This window comes from Excalfactoria chinensis, chromosome 16, assembly GCF_039878825.1.
Source record: "Excalfactoria chinensis isolate bCotChi1 chromosome 16, bCotChi1.hap2, whole genome shotgun sequence".
Taxonomy (NCBI): domain Eukaryota; kingdom Metazoa; phylum Chordata; class Aves; order Galliformes; family Phasianidae; genus Excalfactoria; species Excalfactoria chinensis.
In genome coordinates this window covers 3,394,782-3,413,913 of record NC_092840.1, presented here as the reverse complement: position 1 = coordinate 3,413,913, position 19,132 = coordinate 3,394,782, and the positions used below count along the sequence as shown (strand labels likewise).

General features: G+C 48.2%; 2 protein-coding genes across 4 annotated transcripts in view; one reads left to right on the top strand and one right to left on the bottom strand.

The window, feature by feature from the left end:
- The window catches only part of SPPL3 (signal peptide peptidase like 3), a 46,098-nt gene extending 38,861 nt beyond the window's left edge, over nucleotides 1–7,237 (top strand). For both annotated transcript variants that reach the window (XM_072351331.1, XM_072351330.1), the window contains exons 7-11: nucleotides 1,479–1,585; nucleotides 2,552–2,715; nucleotides 3,961–4,160; nucleotides 5,185–5,294; nucleotides 5,964–7,237. In XM_072351331.1, coding sequence (XP_072207432.1) covers nucleotides 1,479–1,585; nucleotides 2,552–2,715; nucleotides 3,961–4,160; nucleotides 5,185–5,294; nucleotides 5,964–6,035 — 653 coding nt within the window. In that variant the 3' untranslated portion in view covers nucleotides 6,036–7,237. The remainder of the gene's footprint in view (nucleotides 1–1,478; nucleotides 1,586–2,551; nucleotides 2,716–3,960; nucleotides 4,161–5,184; nucleotides 5,295–5,963) is intronic.
- Nucleotides 7,238–10,813: 3,576 nt separating this feature from the next.
- On the bottom strand, nucleotides 10,814–18,653 carry ACADS (acyl-CoA dehydrogenase short chain). Of its 2 annotated transcripts, XM_072351220.1 has the most exons (10): nucleotides 18,545–18,653; nucleotides 18,145–18,308; nucleotides 16,001–16,150; nucleotides 15,689–15,800; nucleotides 15,156–15,307; nucleotides 14,699–14,869; nucleotides 13,716–13,853; nucleotides 13,386–13,481; nucleotides 12,977–13,033; nucleotides 10,814–12,384 (listed from the first exon to the last, which is right to left on the bottom strand). In XM_072351220.1, exons 1-10 carry the CDS (start codon nucleotides 18,594–18,596, stop codon nucleotides 12,232–12,234), a joined length of 1,245 nt encoding a protein of 414 aa, XP_072207321.1. In that variant the 5' UTR covers nucleotides 18,597–18,653; the 3' UTR covers nucleotides 10,814–12,231. The 2 variants fall into 2 exon arrangements, with proteins under 2 accessions (XP_072207321.1, XP_072207322.1); XM_072351221.1 differs by lacking the exons at nucleotides 12,977–13,033; nucleotides 13,386–13,481 and having other exon boundaries at nucleotides 11,184–12,384.
- Between the last annotated feature and the right edge of the window lie 479 nt (nucleotides 18,654–19,132).

Sequence of the window (19,132 nt, the reverse complement as noted above, 5' to 3'; positions counted from 1 at the left end):
AAAATGTGTCGCATGGTGCCTGTGTGAGTTTCCACAGTACAGGATCTGTGTGAGTGATAGTCGGAATTTCACATTGGTTAAAATATTTCCACTTCTAGTTAATTATAACGTGGAAATCCTCCCCTAAACATAGGCCAGCCCGAGCTATTATTAGCGTTGGCTTTGGAGAAATCTCTTTGATTTAAGACAGCCAGTTCCTTTTGTATTTCTCTCCTGCCGGAGGAAGTCTGTAACTGAAGGCTGTACTGAATTACGGAACGCTCTGCTTTGGCTCCATGCTTTGCTGTGTCACGTTCTTCAAGCATCAATAATTGATGTGCTGTAACAAGTTGTGATAATGCAGCGTGATTTAGGAGACTTTTTTTTTTTAATCTCAGTAGCCACATCACTTCATTAAAAGTGGCAGCCGTGCTGCTTAGGGCTGCGAGGAGATGATGAGGTGGGCCTGGCAGTCTGGGCATTGCATCCAGCTGTGCTGGGAGCTGCTCCACGGCTTTGGCTCTGGAATCTGTGCTAAATTGTCTCCAGCGCTTTGATGGAAGATCTCTGTATCTCTGGATGAAATGCAAGTGTAATGTGGAGTTTTCTGATCCTGTAAAGATAGCATGAGAATTAGAACGTTAACTTGTGAGCTGTGGCCTGATGAAGGTGCTGTGCTGGTGAGTGCTGACAAAACACACAGGGGATTGGATTTGTAACTGCAGAGGAAGGGTTCCCCCCACCTGCCCTTTCTAGACATGCGCGTCACATTTCAGGTTTAATTTTGCATTGTACATCCTTAATCTTAATCCTGAAACAGAACTGACAGCTCTGAGCTTGCAGCATCAGTCAGTGCAGTTTGCTGGTGTGTCTGAAAGCTCACCCTTGGGAGAGGACTTGCCCTTGTCTTCCCATTGACAGGCAGGCTTCCACAGAGATGTTTCTTACTGGGAAGTCCCTGTACTTCCAGAAAGCAGGAGCTCAGAGCTGATTTTGGGCAGTCTTGCACAGTCTTGTTGGCATAGAATGTTGGTTTGAGTGCTTCTCGGTCGCAGTGTGTGACATTAGCATGTTGATTTCTGGAGTTGTTTCCCGTTGGGGGCACTGAGAAAACTGTGATGCTGTTTGTAACTGGACAGTAACTGCTGTTTGTAACCGGACAGTTTGTGTCTTGTGGGGGAGATGGTCTGTAGGACTCCGGTCACAGGAACGTTGGTTTGTGGGGACAGCGGTAGTTCTGTTTGTATGGGGACATGTTTGCAGATGGATGCGATCCTCTTGAATGTATTTTGTCTTCTCTCGACTTCCAGTATCTGGAAATATGAGAAGTCCATGTGGTGCATGCAGTGCTGCACAGGTGCAAACAGAAACCTCTTCTGAGTGCTTGTTTTTTGTTGGGGGGAAGAAGGGGAGTGTTTGTATCTTTTTTTGTTGTTACTTGTTTGGTTTGGGGTTTGTTTTTATTTTTAATGCACTAATTATGTACTTGCATTTTGCAGCTCTGGCTATGGGCCTGTGTGTTGCAATGATAGCCTTTGTCCGGCTGCCGAGCCTGAAGGTTTCCTGCTTGCTGCTCTCTGGGTTACTAATTTATGATGTTTTTTGGGTAAGTGCTTTGTTTTGTTCTGCTTAAACTGTTCGTATGGTTCGGATTTGTAATTGGCCTTGCGCTGTCTTCACATGAAACATGCTCGTATGAAGCCGATGAGCTTCACTGCTCTTCTGAAAACTTAAAAGTCCTCAGTGGAATACGTTATAATTTCCTCACTAATCAGTTACAAAAGAGAAGCATTATTGGAATACTTCAGCTTTGGCGGATTCTAAGAAAAAGCGAGACCTTCAGTTCTGAAGGCTTGGCTGAGGATCAGAACAAGCAGTTCCAAGTGAATGTGAAGCCTTATCCACACTTGCACGGTGCTGTGTGCCAACTTAAGCCTAGCAGTGGAATCCTCAGGACAGGAATGCAAACTGATTTATAGCCAGTAAAGCTGGCATGAAATCTTACAGCACTTTTGCAAGAAACCTGACAATAAATTTGGTAATACTGAAAGCATTTAGATCTACCTTTGCATAGCAGCAGGCGCTGACTGGGGAGGCCATTGCTGACAGCTCTGGCAGTGAAATCAGTCTCTCAGTGTGTGAGCTGCAGTGTGAGAGCCTGTTAGAAATAAGCATTGCATCACCAGGCTGAGCACTGTGCTACCTCTCCTCTGCTTTCAAGCTTGCTTATATTGGGTGCCTTAATAATGGGGTGCTCGTTGTCCAGGTACTGTAGAGCCTGTTGGCCAGTATCTTGACATCAGAAAGTATATTCCAGTTATTCTTGAGGAGTAATAGTGTAAAAAAAAACAAAACAAAATAGTGTAAAAAAAAAAAAACAAAGAAAAGCAATAGCACTTCTTCTAAAATACATTCTGCATTTTGTTACTATATCTACAACGTTATGCCTATGGGAATGGGAAGAGAAATCTTCTGTTGAATAGATGAAGAAGAAAGAAGGGGGGAAAAAGAGCTGCTTTAAGTTGCTATGTGATTACAGTTCGTCATTTCTAAGGGTTTTCTTGCTCTGTAGGTCTTTTTTTCTGCATACATCTTTAACAGCAACGTGATGGTGAAAGTGGCCACACAACCTGCTGATAATCCCCTTGATGTTCTGTCCCGGAAACTTCACCTGGGACCAAACGTGGGTAGAGACGTTCCCCGTCTGTCGCTGCCTGGTAAACTTGTATTTCCAAGGTAAAATCAGCAATTCTTTTATGGTTCTATAGAAGGAAAGCTTCCCTCCGCACTATATTAGCACCAATTCTATTTCCTGCTAATTCTATTGGAAAACATCGGCTTGGTTTCCTATCCAGTCAATCCCTCTTTGTGATAACAGTGTCTGTAGTAGAGTGTTAAGGATTTGGTGCTTCCTGTTTGCATTTCATGCATGCAGAAATGATCCTAAGTTAGGTCCTGGCCTGTTCAGAACAGGATACACTTTGTGATGTGAGTTGTGCAGTTTAATAACTCCTGCTGTAGTCTGTGAACTCATGCTTAAAACCAAGAAGAGCGTGGGTTTATTCTAAAAGTAGAGCAGTGGCAAGTACTGCATAACTGCGGGTAATTGGGGAGTGAGAGACTGGGATGGGCAATGAAGACTTACTGGGTGAAATGCTGTGGTGGAGGGAGATTATTGCACATCTGTCAACTGCGGGACATCCTTGATGTTCAGGGTTCTGAGTCAGCTACACACGAGCCTGCGAGCGCTTCAGAAGCAATGCAGTACATTGGCTGATCGCTATTCTGTTCTTCTGATGCTGGAGTGCTGAAATAGCGGAGATTAGGGATGATTATCTGCAATGAAAAGAAAATTGTTTTGTTTATTCTGCAATAAACTTATTTGGCATTGTTTTCAGAGAGGGATCTTGTGCTTATGATAATGGCAGATTTCAGTCTTTAATCTGCTTAGCAGTTGGCTCTTTCCTAGGAATCCAACAGAACAGTTTTATCTGCGTTGTGTCTGAATTAAGCCAAAGATCTGAACAGGCCATAAACCCATTGATTGTTTTACATTAGAGGTGATTTGTCTACACTGCGCTGAAGGCACAGTGCTTGATGATCAAAGTGGGAATCAAATGGTTGGTAGGACTCAGCTGGTACCAGCCCCTGTTGGTGGGTGGGAGGGAGGCGACTGAAGTACTGAGTTGGTGGATCTGTTTCACTGAGTGACTTCCAGCAAAGCAGCCTAAACCTGCGAGTAGGAATGACCACTTTGGAGCAACGTGTTCCGGTGTCTAAATGAGAACATTTCAAACTGAAATGGTGATGGAGTCACTAAGGAAAGTCTTTAGTGGCTGGTATTTATGTAATAGGTTCTACTACATAAAAGTTTGCCAGTATGAGAAGGGCATGTGCAAAATGAAGCTCAGAAACAAAGTGGAGGAGTCTGGAGCTTGTTACCTCGTGTATGGCTGCAAACCCAGTTTAATTGCTCTGCAGTTCCACGGGCAGCCACTTCTCTATGCTGGGGATCGGAGATATTGTCATGCCAGGTCTGCTGCTCTGCTTCGTCCTGCGCTACGATAACTACAAAAAACAAGCCAACAGCGATTCCTGTGGTGCCCCAGGACCTGGGAACATCTCTGGGCGTATGCAGAAGGTCTCCTACTTTCACTGCACACTAATTGGATATTTTGTAGGTGAGTAATTGGTTTAATATGGGTATTAAAGAGCAAGAGTGAGTTTAGTAGTGAGCAAGAGTGGGTTTAGTAGGTTTAAAAGGCGATGAAACAAAGTATGAGGAGGCCTTGGGAGACCGCTTGGTTGTGTTGTTTTTGAGTTCTCCTTCCTTGTTTTCCATCAGCATGATGAAGGAAGAAAAGCCCTTCCTGACCTTGCAGTATTTTTTGTGTGGATTTTATTTTGAGGATTATCAGCACTTTTCTGTGAGGCACTTTTTGTACCTTGCTTTACAAGTGCAGAAGCTGCTCTAGATCATAACCTGGGCAAAGCAGAAAAAACACGGGAGTTTTTAGCTGGGTTATGCTGTGAAGGAGAACATCTAGATAATAGATAGTTGCAGCATTTTGTCTTCTAGTGTTAACCCTCATGATCCCGTAACAACTCATAAATAGTAGCAGCTGGATGCCACCTGTGATTTGAAGTAGCTGTTCCCCTCCTTGCTAACAAGGACTGACTCTCTCTGAGGTCAGGACGTGTGTGTGTGTGCCTGGATTAACTCAGCCCTTTACCAGATGCAATGGGGAGATCAGTTCTTTCCAGCTGTTCCCTGCTCACCCACCCCCCTGGTTTTCCCCCGTGTTCCTCTTGGGCACATCTCCAGGAAAAGCATTCCTGGTGTGAACAGTCCTTCCTCCCAGCCCCGCGTTTCTCAGACTGATGGCCTCAAGACGTACCAGCACTGAGTAGCACGTAAAGCAGTTCAGCGTGGTGCACTCAGTTTCCTTTCCTTTGCTTTTTGTTATTATTTTTGTTTGGGTTATTATTAGTTTAGTCTTTGAGGTTTAAAACTGGAGTGAGGTGCTCAGCACAGCCTAATATTAAAATAGAATAACTACTTATTTCATAACTATTCAGGGAAAGCAAAGCACAGATAAATACATTTTTTCCATAGCCTGGTGGGTAAGGAAGCACCTGTGGATGAAAAGCTGTAGAACATCCGTATGCTGTTTAAAGATGTTCAGTCACTTATTTCTTTTACAGGCCTATTAACTGCAACAGTAGCCTCTCGTATTCACCGGGCGGCCCAGCCTGCCCTCCTGTATTTGGTACCTTTTACCTTATTGCCGCTCCTCACCATGGCATATTTAAAGGTAAGATAGGATTCTTGCTCAGCTGGCAGTGAGGTCAGTGCTGCTGCACTGGGCAGCAGGTGCTGGGGGATGCATGTCCACCCCTTGCTGACGGCCGTGTCCTAGAACTGATGCACTGCTGCTCCTGTGGGGAATTCTCACTGTGGAGCACTGAGTAACCGAGAGACGTACGCTTAAACTAGAAAATAATGTGCACACAAGGTATCAGTAAATATAAACTAAACCAACTCTGAAGTGTTCAGAGCTGTCTTAATTAAATAACAGGGTTTGTCCTCCCCCAGCTGGCCGTGAGAGAAAACGTTTGCTCAGAGCAGAGAGAGGAGGGGCAGGTCTGGCCGTATTTCCAGGCATCTGTTCTGAGCTGGAATTTTAGAATGCTCTCTGTACTGTTTTGCTGTTGAAATCTGCATCCAGCGATGCAGAGAACGGAGTCTGAGAAGGGGCAGAATTTTCCACCCCCATCAGTATTTGAGGTAGGTCTGCCTCCAATGAGCGGTTTTGGCCTGATGGTGGAAAGGAAGGATGTATTTTAATGTCTGAGTTATAATGTGCAGAGCAGGTGAAGTTCTGCTTTCAGACGTGCCCGTGGTTGTACCGCTGCTCTGAAGTCTGAATTCTAAAGCTTTGAGGTTTCTAAGCACGCTCTCCTGCTGCTGTTTTACTGCCCAGGGCGATCTACGTCGCATGTGGTCTGAGCCTTTCCACTCCAAGTCCAGCAGCTCCCGCTTCCTGGAAGTATGATGGAACAGATAGTGACCTGAACTTCTGCCTTGGTCCTTTTCACTTTAACTTGTGGCTTTGTCATCTCCTGAAGCTGGACTGGCTGCCAGGTATTGGGAAGGTACCGACTACGGGACTTGTATGAAAGAATTGAAAGGAGGGGAAGGAAAAGAGCTGAGGTTCTGGAGCTCCGTCTCGTCGCCCCGCAGATGTGGAACTGGGGACCCTTTGTGCAACTGCAGCCACTTTCCTCTTTTCCTCACTCTGACGGCTCAGTAGCAGACTGGTACCTGCGTGAGAGAGGAAGAGACAGACTGGAAACTGAAAACGGCTTCAAGTCGTTCAAAAACTCGTGAACACTAAGAGAAAAAAAACAGTTAGGCAAACTGAAGCTTCTTGGGCAAACCCTCACAAACGTTGGGACCAGTTTCCTGTCGGACTTCAGTTTTGAAAAGAACTGAGACAGAAGCTCTTCTGTCACAATATCGGGGTTTTTTTGGTTTCGTTTTGTTTTTTATTAAATATTTCCTGTGGTGTGAGGTTACTTATTAAATCCACAGACATTGAGTGACTTCTTGCAGTATACATATAAGAATTTGTTGTAACAAGTTACATTTCCACGCGGATGTCATGTTGCAGTGAAAAAGGGCACGATTTTTATACATATATATATACACACACATATAGATATATATATGAATAAATAAAGAGGAAAACCTGCTAAGATCATGCTGTGTAGCAGACAGGGGCTTGCTGTAATTTTTAGCATGTAGAGCAGTTTACTCTGGCTTTCTTGTATATGAATCTACAACCAGCTGCTGTTTTTTCTCCCCCCTCCTGAAACCGAACCTGCAGTTTCAAGACAGATGTAGTGTTTGTACCGACTGTTCTCATGGACTCCGGGGGACGTTTGATTTTGATCAATGTAGCAAACTAGGAGAGAACGATGCGACCTGACCCTGTTTGTTGGGGGGGGGATGGGAAGGGTGTCCTTTTTTTTTGGGTCTTTTCTTCTTTTTTACGAATTGCTCCCTTGCAGGTTTTTAGTAGTTCCTTCCTGACCCGGTGCATGTATTATAGCAGCAGTTGTCTTTGTGCTTTCTGATCATAGTAATGTATCACTTGTAAATACATTTTTTTCTATTTTCTATTTTTTTGTATTGTTTTGCATTCTGTTTCATTTGTGTGCTGTATTTCTCCATTCCCCCCGGCCCTTAAAGGAGAAAAAAAAAGAAAAAAAAAGGCAAAAAGCAAAAAGCAAACTGTCCTTTGCTGTTGTTCTGGTCAGTCTGTGCGTTGGCGCTCTGTGCCTCACTGCCTGTTGGAGATGTGTTGGTGGCTGCTTTTCTCCAACCAGCAGTTCTGGTTCTGTTGTCTCATTGCCTGGAAGGCGACCCTGGGCTAAGCAGAACATTGGTTCATTGTTGGTTCATTGTGCCTCGTTAGCCTGGTGCTGAGAGCTGACAAGGAAAGCAGGAATGTTTCAGACTGAGGTCTGACGGAGCCCAACCTGCGAGGCGGTGCTTTATGAGACAGGTAAGGGAGCTTCGGTGGAATGTCTGATCCTTTCTGCTTTGATGGTTATTACAAGAGCAACATTTCTGTCTGGCCGTGCTTAACAAAGCATCTGTCTGTCCTGTTGTTAATTAACAACTTACTCTGTTCTCCTCAGCAGGTCCGTCCGAGTTTGCGGGCCGTGGTGCTGCAGTGACTGAGTGGCCCCTGGATGGGCTGTAAGATGTGACACAGGTAAGACATGAGGACACTGAAAAGCAGCACAGCAGCCCAGGGCTGGGGGTGGTCCCAAGACCTGTCAGGTGGGAGGCAGGAGACACACTGTGATTGTTTCCCCCATTCTTTCACTTGGTTAACAGCATCCTGTGCCGTGTCCTGCAGTGCTCGCTGCCGTTGTCAGATGACTGTCACTTTTAGAAGGAAATGTTTTTAAATTAAAATCTGCTGTATTACAGCCCAGACCTGCAGTCGGCTTGGGACAGTGGGACATGAAGCTGTAGCTGAAAACTTAGAATAAGTTAGCTGAAAAAAGAATAAAATATTGATGAGTGTATTCAGAGAGAAAAAGGACACTTGATTTTAACGCCCAGGGGTACCGAAGCAGCAGCACGTATCTCTAGATCCAGTCTGCTGAAGTGTTACCTGCTGAGTCCCTCCATGCACATGATAGTAACGCACATCCCAAGTGCTCTCAGTTTCTTGGGAGCGCCCTCCTGCCTTTAGAACTAAAATAAAAGGGCTTCCCCAGGTTTTGTAGTGGCGTTTCTAGTCTGTGCCAGGAAATGACAGCCTGCCCTCCCAGGTGGAAACCTGCAGCTGCCAGATGAGCAGAGCTGAACCCGAAGGGGTTTGCAGTGTTGCAATGGCAGCCAGCACTGACAGGAAGAGGATTTTGGTGCTTCAGTGGAGGTTAACCGAAGCACAACCATACGAAGCCATTGCGTTTGCAGAGGCAAAAACCTTCCCCTAGGATTAAATTAAAGCCTGTAGCACTTTGTCCCTTTGAGAACAAGCTCAACTCTGGGGGGGAATAGAAAGGATTCGTACCTCAGCACTCGGCTGCTGGGTGCCCCGAACCTTCTGGCCTTGTTCCTTCGGTCTGTGCTGATGGAACTGAACAGGCTGCTGTGGTCCTTTGGATTTCCTGGGGCCATCTGGGCATAGAATCCCTGTCCCTGCTGGGTCCCTTCATGCCTTCTTGGTTTTACGTTTTGTTCAACTCTTTCATTAACCACAGGATAAAATTCTGCAGGGACCTGCCTTCCTGTGAGTTGTCAGGAACAAAAATCCATCTAACAAGAGCTTTTATTTAGGAGAGTGGAAGGTTAGTGTCAGCATGAGAAAGGCTCGACTGCTGGTTGGGACAGGGACCAAAACTGAAATGCCGAGCAGCAAACAGTGCTGGGGTTGGTTTTCTGCCTTTGGGCAGTCAGCTCAGAAGTTGTATTGACTGCTTTGAAGTTTTCCCACAGGACTTGTCCTTAGCCTTGAAAGGACTGGGAGTTTGGCCGGCCAGGATGTATTGTGCAAATACAAACTGGTAGTTCCAGGTGTGCAACAGCCCACTGGGAGCAGCCTGTGACAGGTCAGCTCGTGTGCTGCTGCAGGAGGAAATGGGGGGGGACTGGCTTCTTCATCTTAGGATTGACCTCGTTAAGGGAGAAATGGGTGCAGAAACCCCAGGTATTCTTTTTATATGTGACTCCACATCACTGTCACTGTTTCCTCAGGTGAAGAAAGGGTTCAGTGAGGGCTGCCCAGGAACCCCTGCAGCACAGAGCAATGTGGGTGTGCTGCCACTGCGCGGCCAGGCCTCCTGCACTGGAAACTATTAACTGGTGAATTTTTAACCTCCAGCTGAAAACTCCCAAGGTTTCCTCTGCTTCATTCCCTGCTGTCCATTTGTAACCTATTCAATGTACGTTCAGTGGGTTGTGGGCAAAAGTGTCCTTGGAAATTGCAGCTGTGCCTTTCTTCCTCCCCCCACAGAAGCTGCGTATGACCTGGTTTTCCCATCGTGCTGCCTTAACTCTGTTGGTTTAGTTTGTGAACTGACAGACTTTTGCTTTCAACCTGAGCTTTTGCTGAAAAGAGAGCGTGGCCCCACTCGCACAGTGCCAGGTTAGTGCTCTGGCTGCAGGTGGGCCTTGCTGAGAGCTCCATGTAGCGCTGCAGAACCTGACTGTGTTTTGCTTTTTCAGCAGGTTTTGTGCCCTGTAACAGCCCTGAGGAGCAGACACACGTGCATTACAGCTGGAATTATCTCAGAGCAGCAGCATGGAACAGGATCTGTGTGTATTGCTCAGTGGAAAGCCAGCTCTTTGCTCTGGGAGCTCTGTGGAGATTTGGTGTCCAGCTGTGCTGCTTACCCCCAAACACAACTGAGGACAGTGCTGTGAGACAGGTTACCTGCCTCAACCTGTGGCAGCAAGGTATCCAAAGAACTTTTGTCTATAACAGACTGCACCCTTAAAGCATAGTTGTTTTTTGTGGGGTTATTTGTAGTCAATAGCAAAAGGGAACTCTTACAGGCTTGTAAAGCATTCCTAGGCTCTTGAACATCGATGTCACGCTGTACCTAGAGCAGTGGGTTTTGACCAGCTGCACCCTGTCTGTAATTTGGTGCTATGCAGTGACTGCAGACTGGGACAGAGGTGCACTGAGAAATCGGCACCAAATATGCACTTAATGTGTTAGCCAGGTCAGCTGCTCTGCTGCTGTCAGCTAGCAGGAAGCTTGTTCACAAGGCATGCAGCGTGCTATCCGGGAGTTCCAAAGGCAAGTTGTGGTCACAGGTTTGCAGCAGGGCTCCCCATGGGCAGGCAATTGCTTGATGCTGCCTGTTTTGTTCTCAGCCAAAGGTCCACATGGGGTTTTGGTGTATCTCGTCTGTAGTTGATTGCAGTGTGAGCTCTGTACGCTGAGGTTTCACAGCTACTCTCCCACTTCGGGCTTTTACTATGAGGGCAGAGGGGCAATTTCACTCAGCAATCATTTAGTGTTGCTGGGTGAAGGAGCTGTGATGAGGAAGAAGTGCAGGCTGAAAGTAGGTGTAATGAAGAAGCTTGATGAAGCAAGGGAAAACTGTGCACATGTGGCCTAACAGTGACTGCTTGTTCTGGTGCATGGCGATCCAGTAAAGACAAGCACTGAACAGTAACGCTGTGCTCCTAAAGTCCTCCCTTCCTTGCCATAAGCACTGACTGGGCCCACGGCGCCTGCTCAGCCACGTAGCTGTGAGGAGAAAAACAACCTTGTGTAAAATCAACTCACTTCCTCCTATAGTCATTGAATGAGTCTTTAAAAAATCATGGAAGCAGTGATACAGTAGAAATTGAGCTAGAAGAGTGTGTCTTACAGCTGGAAGGCTTTCATTCACAATTACATTTGCAATCACTGGAATGGTTTTCCAGAAGACCTACTTCTCTCACTGCCTGGCTCTGCCAGATCATGACAGCAGCAAAGAAATTCAAACTCTGTCCCAACATGCCAGTGACCTGCAAGGGGACTGTCTGTATCATGGGGACAGCTGCAGTGGCAAACACCCACCACACTGCGAAGCGTTGGCACAACCGGTGTATGCAGGGTAGGGGGTTCCAAATCGTCATATTTAAATTTAAAAGAAGGGGGGAGCAGTGGTACTTTATTCAAGTTTTTAAAACCAGCTTTTATTCATCTTCTCTTTTATGTAATAAAATCTTGCTGTTTTCTTGCCACATAAATTCAATAACACCGCAGGAAAATAACCATTTACAACTGGTGTACTCATTGTCTGGACAAGGGCCGTGCAGATTGTTGTCTTAATCCTGTCCATCTTTTCCTGAGTTGAGAGCTTTTCTTTTGGCTGTTTAATCTTCGGAAAGTTAATTATTGATTGCTGAAGAGAACTGATGGAGGATGTGTGCTACTGTTAATCTTCCTGGTAAGGTTTGTGATATCATCTGTTCATTTCTTAGTTGCCCAAAAACGCACAGAGATCAAAACCTGTTACTGTCCTGTTAGATATTTGTTGGCACAGTAAAAGCAGCCTGTGGAACTTCTCTCTGAGCTTTTACAGCTCCATCCATGACGGGCTCACACTATGAAAGCTACTGGGTGTTTTTTTCTGACCTTTGGTTTTACATCCATGTACACAGCAACCACAGCATGAGTGAGAGCCTTTTGTGTGTAGAAATGCCTGTGTCCTCCCTTCTGGCTCCTCTCCTGCTGGAGGTGGGGGGGAGTGCACTGCTGCAGGTCTCAGTACAGCCTGCACTGAACAAGGAGCTCACCACAGCTGCATCCCTGAACTTCAGGAGCTGAGAAGTGTGGCAGTGAAACCAGCAGCCTGGGAAGAGTGCACAGGTGTCACATCTCTAACACTGGCACTGCTTATCACACTGCTCACTGGCAAAGCCTTGCAAAGGAAATACTGCAAGATGCACAAGGAGTGCAGCTGAACAGCACAGTCACCCTGCACTGCTGGAACAAAACAACACACCATGTTAGGAGGAGCAGCCATGAGCTGCTTCTCCTCTCCTGCACTCATAGCCACTTGCTTACAGACTGGGATAGGGCCCTCCATGCACCATACTTCACCCAGAGAAGAATCAGCACATTTTAAGGTCAGTTACTCATCAGTGAGGAAAACTTCCATCGTGATCCTCAGCGCCTGGATGGCTGTTAGGAGGCACTTAGGGGCAGTATCGTGCTCTAAGGTTCTTCAGCTACGGTAGGCCTTCAGCAGTTGACCTGCTATCACCAGTCTTTGGATCTCACTGGTCCCCTCGTAGATCTCAGTGATACGAGCATCACGGTAATGACGTTCTGCTGGCATCTCTGTCACGTAGCCCATGCCACCCAAGATCTGGATGGCCTGAAAGAAAGGTAGGGGGTTAGAATAGACGCAGGGACACAGAACTTATTTTCACAGCTGAAAAGGGACTAATCTCACTGCGTGCACACCTGGAGGAAGCACATGGGGCTGACTGACACACTTGCAATCAGAGAAATACACATAATTAGAAGTAGTGTAACATTAATACTGACATCCCAGACAACAAGTATCACTGGAGTGGTTCATTTGCTAGTTTTTCCATATTCAACTAAGCCACATTTAAGGGCAGGGAAAAAAGAAATGCAGACACCCCCAGGTACTGCTCTACCTTCTCACTGTACATCAAACTCACTGCTGACTGAGTTTAGTGCAGCTCAGCTCCCACAAAAAGCACTCTGGACAGCATCAATCATAATTAATAGCATCACATGCCTGCATAACACTGAATCCAAAGAGGTGGCCAGCTTCACGTGCCTTTGTTAAAAATAAAAACATATATATGTATGTTCTAGTAAAGATTAAATTTCATCCCATCTTCGTGTAGGTACTTGGCTTGTTGTGTGTGAGAGGTGGAACACAAACTGCCTTTCAGCATGCTGTGCAGCTGAGAGTTGCCAGCTGTGGTAGTTACCTGATGAGCGATGTTTGTTGCAGCTTCTGATGCAGCCAGCTTGGCCATTGCCGCTTCCTTTGGGAAGGAAAACATCACTGAGGATGCAGCTATCACAGAAAAAGGAAAGCCCCAATTGCAACAGGAGTCTGACAGTCTGCAGACCAACTGTGCAGAAAAGACAGGCCAGGTCACTGGCACCAGCTCTCAGCAACCAGCCCCCCTCGCCTTGGTTAAAAAAAAAGCAGGGCCCAGCTCCAAAGATGGAGCTGATGGCAGACAGCAGTGTGCACTATCTGCTGATACTGGACCACCAACAGCACTGGGCTGGGCAGGACTGAATGCAGCCATGCAGCACATCACACCATTTGCTTGCCTCAAGCCCGTGCCCAGAGCTGTCACCACTGGACAAATGCAAAGCTAGAAATACCTTTGTGAAGGGTTTCCCATTGTCTTTCAGCATAGCAGCTCTCCAGGTCAGCAGGCGCGCACTCTCTAATGCCACAGCCATGTCTGCTAACTTAAACTGCAACGACAAACACTGCCTTTGTCTGAGGCAGCTCTGCCTGTCTCACACCTCTGAGACCAACAGTGCTAGAAAAGGAGCACCTCCATCTCAACAGTCTGTTTGAAAATGTAAACAGTGACCTTGTTTATCCCAGACAGCACCAAGTTCGCTGTGTTCCCAAAGCCAAGTACAAGTGTCTGAAGTTTCCACCAACAACAGCACTACCTGCAGGTGACCCAGCCTGGCTTGTACCTGAATTGCCTGCAGCTTTGTGATGGGTGACCCAAACGCCATTCTCTTTTCAGCATAATCCACAGCACAGTCCAGAGCTGCCTGAGCTATTCCCAGAGCCTGAGAGGCGATGCCAATCCTTCCTGCATCCAGAGTTTGCTGAGAAAGACAAAATATGTGTTAAATCAAATCACACTTGATCCAAAGTGTACACGCATTTCCACTCCTGCTAGGAACTTGCTGTGGCCTTAATAGTTTCTCAGAGACCTCCCTGCTCCAACCTACATTATGCAGGAATAAATGAGTGCTTCCCTGGCTCACTCTGTACACAGGTAGAATTTGTGGCAGAGTGAAAAAAGATTTCTTAATCCTAAGATGAGGGTCCCAAAAAAGTGATCAGTGACCGGAGAGCTCTTCCAGCCTTGGAGCTCAGCCCTTCTCAAAGCATCAAGCCAACAAATGGTGCTTCTCCCCAGTGGAGAGTGTGCCATTGCAGGGAATAAGCTGACAGGGGCCTGGCTTCTGTTCAGAAGTCACACGTGCTGTTATCTCTGACTTCTTCCACTTCTTTCAGATGTGATGCAGAACATACTCTGTGCACCCAGGACAACTATCCTCAGCCAGAGTATTAAGGGAAAATGTAATATTTCTTCCTCCCCTGCTTTTTTAAGAGTACAAAATGGAAGAACAGAACTTGAGTAGATGAGAAAAACTAAACTAAATTGCCTCTGCTCACACTGTGACTCAGCAGCACTCCTTAACCAGAGCACTGCCACACTGAGCCTACAAGGAAAGCACTGCCCAGGATCTATCATCAATCAATGATTTACCAAGCTCTATCGATGAATTCTCACATGTTGGCAAGAAGGGTCAACTGTCTCATATTACACCTTCCTTACAGTGGCAGCTCTCACCAAAGTTATCCTAAATCAGAAAATAGTTTTGAAAATGGCCAGCTTGGGAACTACTCCTTTACACAAACACACCTCTGATCCATCTCTTACCATGGCAATTTTGAAGCCCATTCCTAGCTGCCCCAGCAGGTTGCCCTTGGGTATCCGACAGTCCTCAAATATCAGGTTGGCCGTGGAAGAGGCTCGGATGCCCAGCTTGTCTTCTTTCTTCCCCAGGGACAGCCCCACAGTTGGCATAGGAACAAGGAATGCACTAATGCCCTGCAAGATGACCCAGGCTCTTAGGAATGGTGGTGACTCCCCCTTACCTGGGTGTCAACAGGCTTCCTTCCCATTTTTCTTTTTTTCCCCCACAGGAGACGTGTGTCCAGTAACCAGAAGGAAGGGAAGGCACAAGGAACAACAAAGCTGGCACAAATCAAACCCCCTCTTTCCCACTGTGCAACATCTGCACAGCTCCAAATACTCTATGTGGTCCTCAGAACCCTTTCAGAATGATTCTCCCTTCACCTCCAGCCCTTTTTCTCAAGTGACCCACTGAACACACCTTGTGCTTCAGGGATTTATCTGTAGTGGCAAACACCACAGCGGCCGAGGCATCCCAGGCGTTGGTGATCCAGGCCTTGGTGCCATTCAGCACCCATTCGTCACCATCCAGACGTGCCACCGTGGATGCTGCACCCGCATCGCTGCCATTCCCTAAGCAAGGCAAAAAACATTCAGGCAACCAGTGAACAGTGCAAAACCACCACCTGCCCACACCATGCTGCCAGCTCACAGCACCTCCTGTATCTACAGTGGTGTCACCCCATCCATCCCATAGGGTACCCAAACAGAAAAGGGAAAGGCCAGTGTGTCTAAGATGCATCCATCTCTATTGTTTTGCTCACATAACAGGGATGAAATTTTCAGCACAGACCATGGGATGGCAGTGAGCTCCTTGGGCACCGAAGACTTCATTTGAATGGGATTGCTACAACCCATCTTTCTGCAAACTGTTACTATTTGACAGACCTAGGAGCCACTCTAAACCTGATTAAGGAAGTTACCCTGCAACAGGAATGCTAACAGTCACATTACCTGGTTCACTAAGAGCAAAACATCCTATTTTGTCCCCGCTGGTGAAGGGAGAAATCCACTTGTGCTTCTGTTCCTCAGATCCAAACTTGAGTATTGGCCCTAAATACAGAGACTTTAAGAATTGAGAGCTGAGTTAGTACCTCCTCAAGGTACAAACAATCAATTAACTCCCAGAATGTCACTGCTCTCCAGCATACTGTAATTCATAACAGGAACGGAGCCCATTTTTCACATCCGCCCCTCTCCAACAGCCACCCTGGTGTCAGACTCAGCCCCATGCCTGTCCCTCACACACAGATTTCAGACACTTACATTATTGACGCTGGCAATGACGCCTGTGGACGCACAGCCCCTGCTGATCTCCTCCACAGCTATGGAATAGGCCAGGTAGTCGAGGCCTGCTCCTTTGAACTGCTCTGGCACTTCCACAGCCAGCAGCCCTAGGCCACCCATCTTCTTCACCTGCGTGTGGGGAACAGAGAAGTGAGATTCTGCACCAGCAAATACATGCAGGCACACACAGTCAGGTCACAGCAGGCTGCACGCAGAGGAACAATGTGTGTAACTCCTTCTGAAATGGGAATCTGGCTGCACAAACTGCTAAGCGTGGCTAGATGACTTCACTGAGAGCTACACATGGTCACTGCTGGTTTGAATGAGCTCTTGCTCAATTCAAGAGCTGTCCTCAGCACCAGGAGAGGAGGGAGCCTTTTAAAGGTGAAATATGGTGCTACAGCCTCACTTGAATTTTCTCCACCTCGCACCAAAACCTCTCTGTAAGGTGGAATGATACAAAGATGGTAACAGACATTCAAAAGGTTATTTATAAGGGAAAAGCTTACCGATATTGATGCCTTCACTAGGAAATGCTGAGGCAATCTCCACCAGGGAGCAATCTCCAAGAGATGCTGCCTTAGTGCTGGTCAGCCCTTAAATGAGGTCTAGAGGAGGTGGAGTCAAGCTCCCCTCCTTCCAGGAGCACAGCTAAATGACTCTCACCTGTGCTCCCACAGCTGACCCAACACTTGCCTCAGCCGATTAATCAGAGGTTCAGGCTGTGATTACCAATCTCCCATACACTCTCCCATCCCATTTCTCCTGTCAGCTGGAATCTTGCTAATGAAGACCATCAGAACTTTCGCTGTGCTTCACCCCAGCACTGCAGCAGGGAAGAATTTCATGAATGGAAAGACTCACGGAGCAGTTTGCAGAAAGGTGATTTTTCATTCCCACTTAAGCCAGATCTCGCATTCCAGACTGTGTTTGGCACATTCCAAACTACTCCAACCCTAATTCCTCAGCTGGACCCTGGCCTCATCACTGGAAGCTCTTCAGAGCACTCACCATCTCACACTACATCTCAATAAGATCTAGAAATATATGAGAGGAAAAACAAGTTTTCCTCTGTTTTTATGTTTAAAATGCAACGCCAATTGTAGCCCAATCTCTCAGTGAAGTTATTACCAGGCTGTCCATGCTTTCACAGAACCCATGAGGAATTTCATAACAAGTATTTTCCCTCCTGCATGGACACCCAGAACACCTGACCATCATATCAAATGCAGAGGGAGAACAAAGGATAGTAATTAATACTATACAGTATGTTGCTTTATCTTTCTCAGCCTTCCAGTACCTGAAAGGGGTCCACATGAAAGCTGGGGAGGGACATTTATAAGGGCAGGTAGAGAGATGAGGGGAAACGATTTAAAACTGGAAGAGACTAGACTTAAACTAGATAGTAGGATGAAGTTCTTTACTGTGAGGGCAGTGAGACACTGGAACAGTGAGGCTGTGGATGCCCCTCCCTGGAAGCACTCAAGGCCAGCCTGGATGGGGCTGAGAGCAACCTGCTGGGAGGCGTCCCTGCCTACACAGGGAGGTGGAGCTGAATGATCTTAAAGGTCCCTTCCAACCCAAACCATTCTGTGAATCTATCATGTTAATAAATACTGTTCCCACTTCCAATTTTCTCAAACAAATTCAGATTTCTTGTACACGAATGAGTGAATTCACCCGCTCAAAGCGACACTTAACTTGCTGTGCTGATTTCCATATGAGGAGTTGGAGGTTTATGAGGAATCTTAGCAGACCATCTATAACAGACACAGCACCTATCAGATGCTGTATCTATCTATCCCCTCCCTCCGGTCCGTTCTGCTTCCACAGAGAAGGTGCTCGGGGAACTAATTCAATGGGGAACTGACAATTCAGTGGTGCTAAATGCTGGAGAAACACGATCTGTGCTATGGAGCTCAGGCCACCCCACACACGACGCCTTTCCACATTCAGGGAACTCTCCTGGCAGAGCTAAGAGCCAGCAGGATGAAACGAGCGTTCCTCGGTGTGTCAGCGGATGCTCCGTGCCGAATCGCCCCATTCCAGCTCCCTACACGGTCCGAAAGCCGCCCGCCTCCCACCCGCGGCAGCGCCGTAGAGCAGCGGGGCGGGCAGCGCACCTGCTCGGCCGGGAAGCGGTGCTCCCTGTCCAGCTGAGCCGCCAGCGGCATCAGCTCCTTCTCGGCGAAGTCCCGGCACGTCTGGCGCAGCATCTGGTGCGTCTCCGGCAGCTCCGCAGTCTGGTACACCGTGTGCAGGCGGCGGAGGGGCCGCAGGGCCCGTGCTGGGGACGGGCAGAGCCGTGAGGGGCCGCCGCGTCCCTCCGCCCCCGCCCCCACCCGCAGCCCCCGGGCCGAAGGCGGCGCCGCCGAGACGGGACGCGGCCTCAGGCCCTGAAGGGCACTGGGGCGCCGCCGCCCGCCCTCCCGCTCAGGCCGCGGTCGCTCCCGACCCCCACGCGCAGCCCCACGGATCCTCCCGGCAGCCGCGGCGGAGCGAGGCCGGGCTCCGCGCCCTCACCGCTGGGCACCGCTCCGACACGCCTCAGCAGCAACGCCAACGCCGCCGCCATGGCCGCGCCTCCGAGCAACCGAGCGGCAGCACTGCGCACGCGCGGGTCAGCAGGGCGGGAACAGCGCGAGACCGCGCTAGCCCCGCCCCTTCCCAGGCTCCGCCGCCTCCCGGCCCCGCCCCCAGCCGGACGCCATGTATAAAAGCGGGGCGCTCCTTTATTCCCCGTACAAACCGACACCGCGCGGCTGCTGCTCGTGTCGCCTCGCTGCAGGGGGCGCTGCTGAGCGGCGCGGGGCGGCCGGCACCGAGCGGCAGAGGGCACCGAGCGGAACGGGGGCAGCGCGGAGGAAGCGTGGAGGGGTCCCAGCCCTCCCAGGACAGCACTGCAGAGGTGCGGTGTGGGCGCGGTGCTGCCCTCTGTGCTGCCATAGACCTGATACTGCTCCATGTGCTGCTGTAGGATCACAGCTGGTCCCTGCACTGTTATCAGAGCATGGTACAACCCCAGCCCTGTGACCTTACACACACACTGCCCGGCTTTCGGCACCCGCCATGCTAGCACTCAGCCCACAGATAAGGTCCCATTGGTCTCCC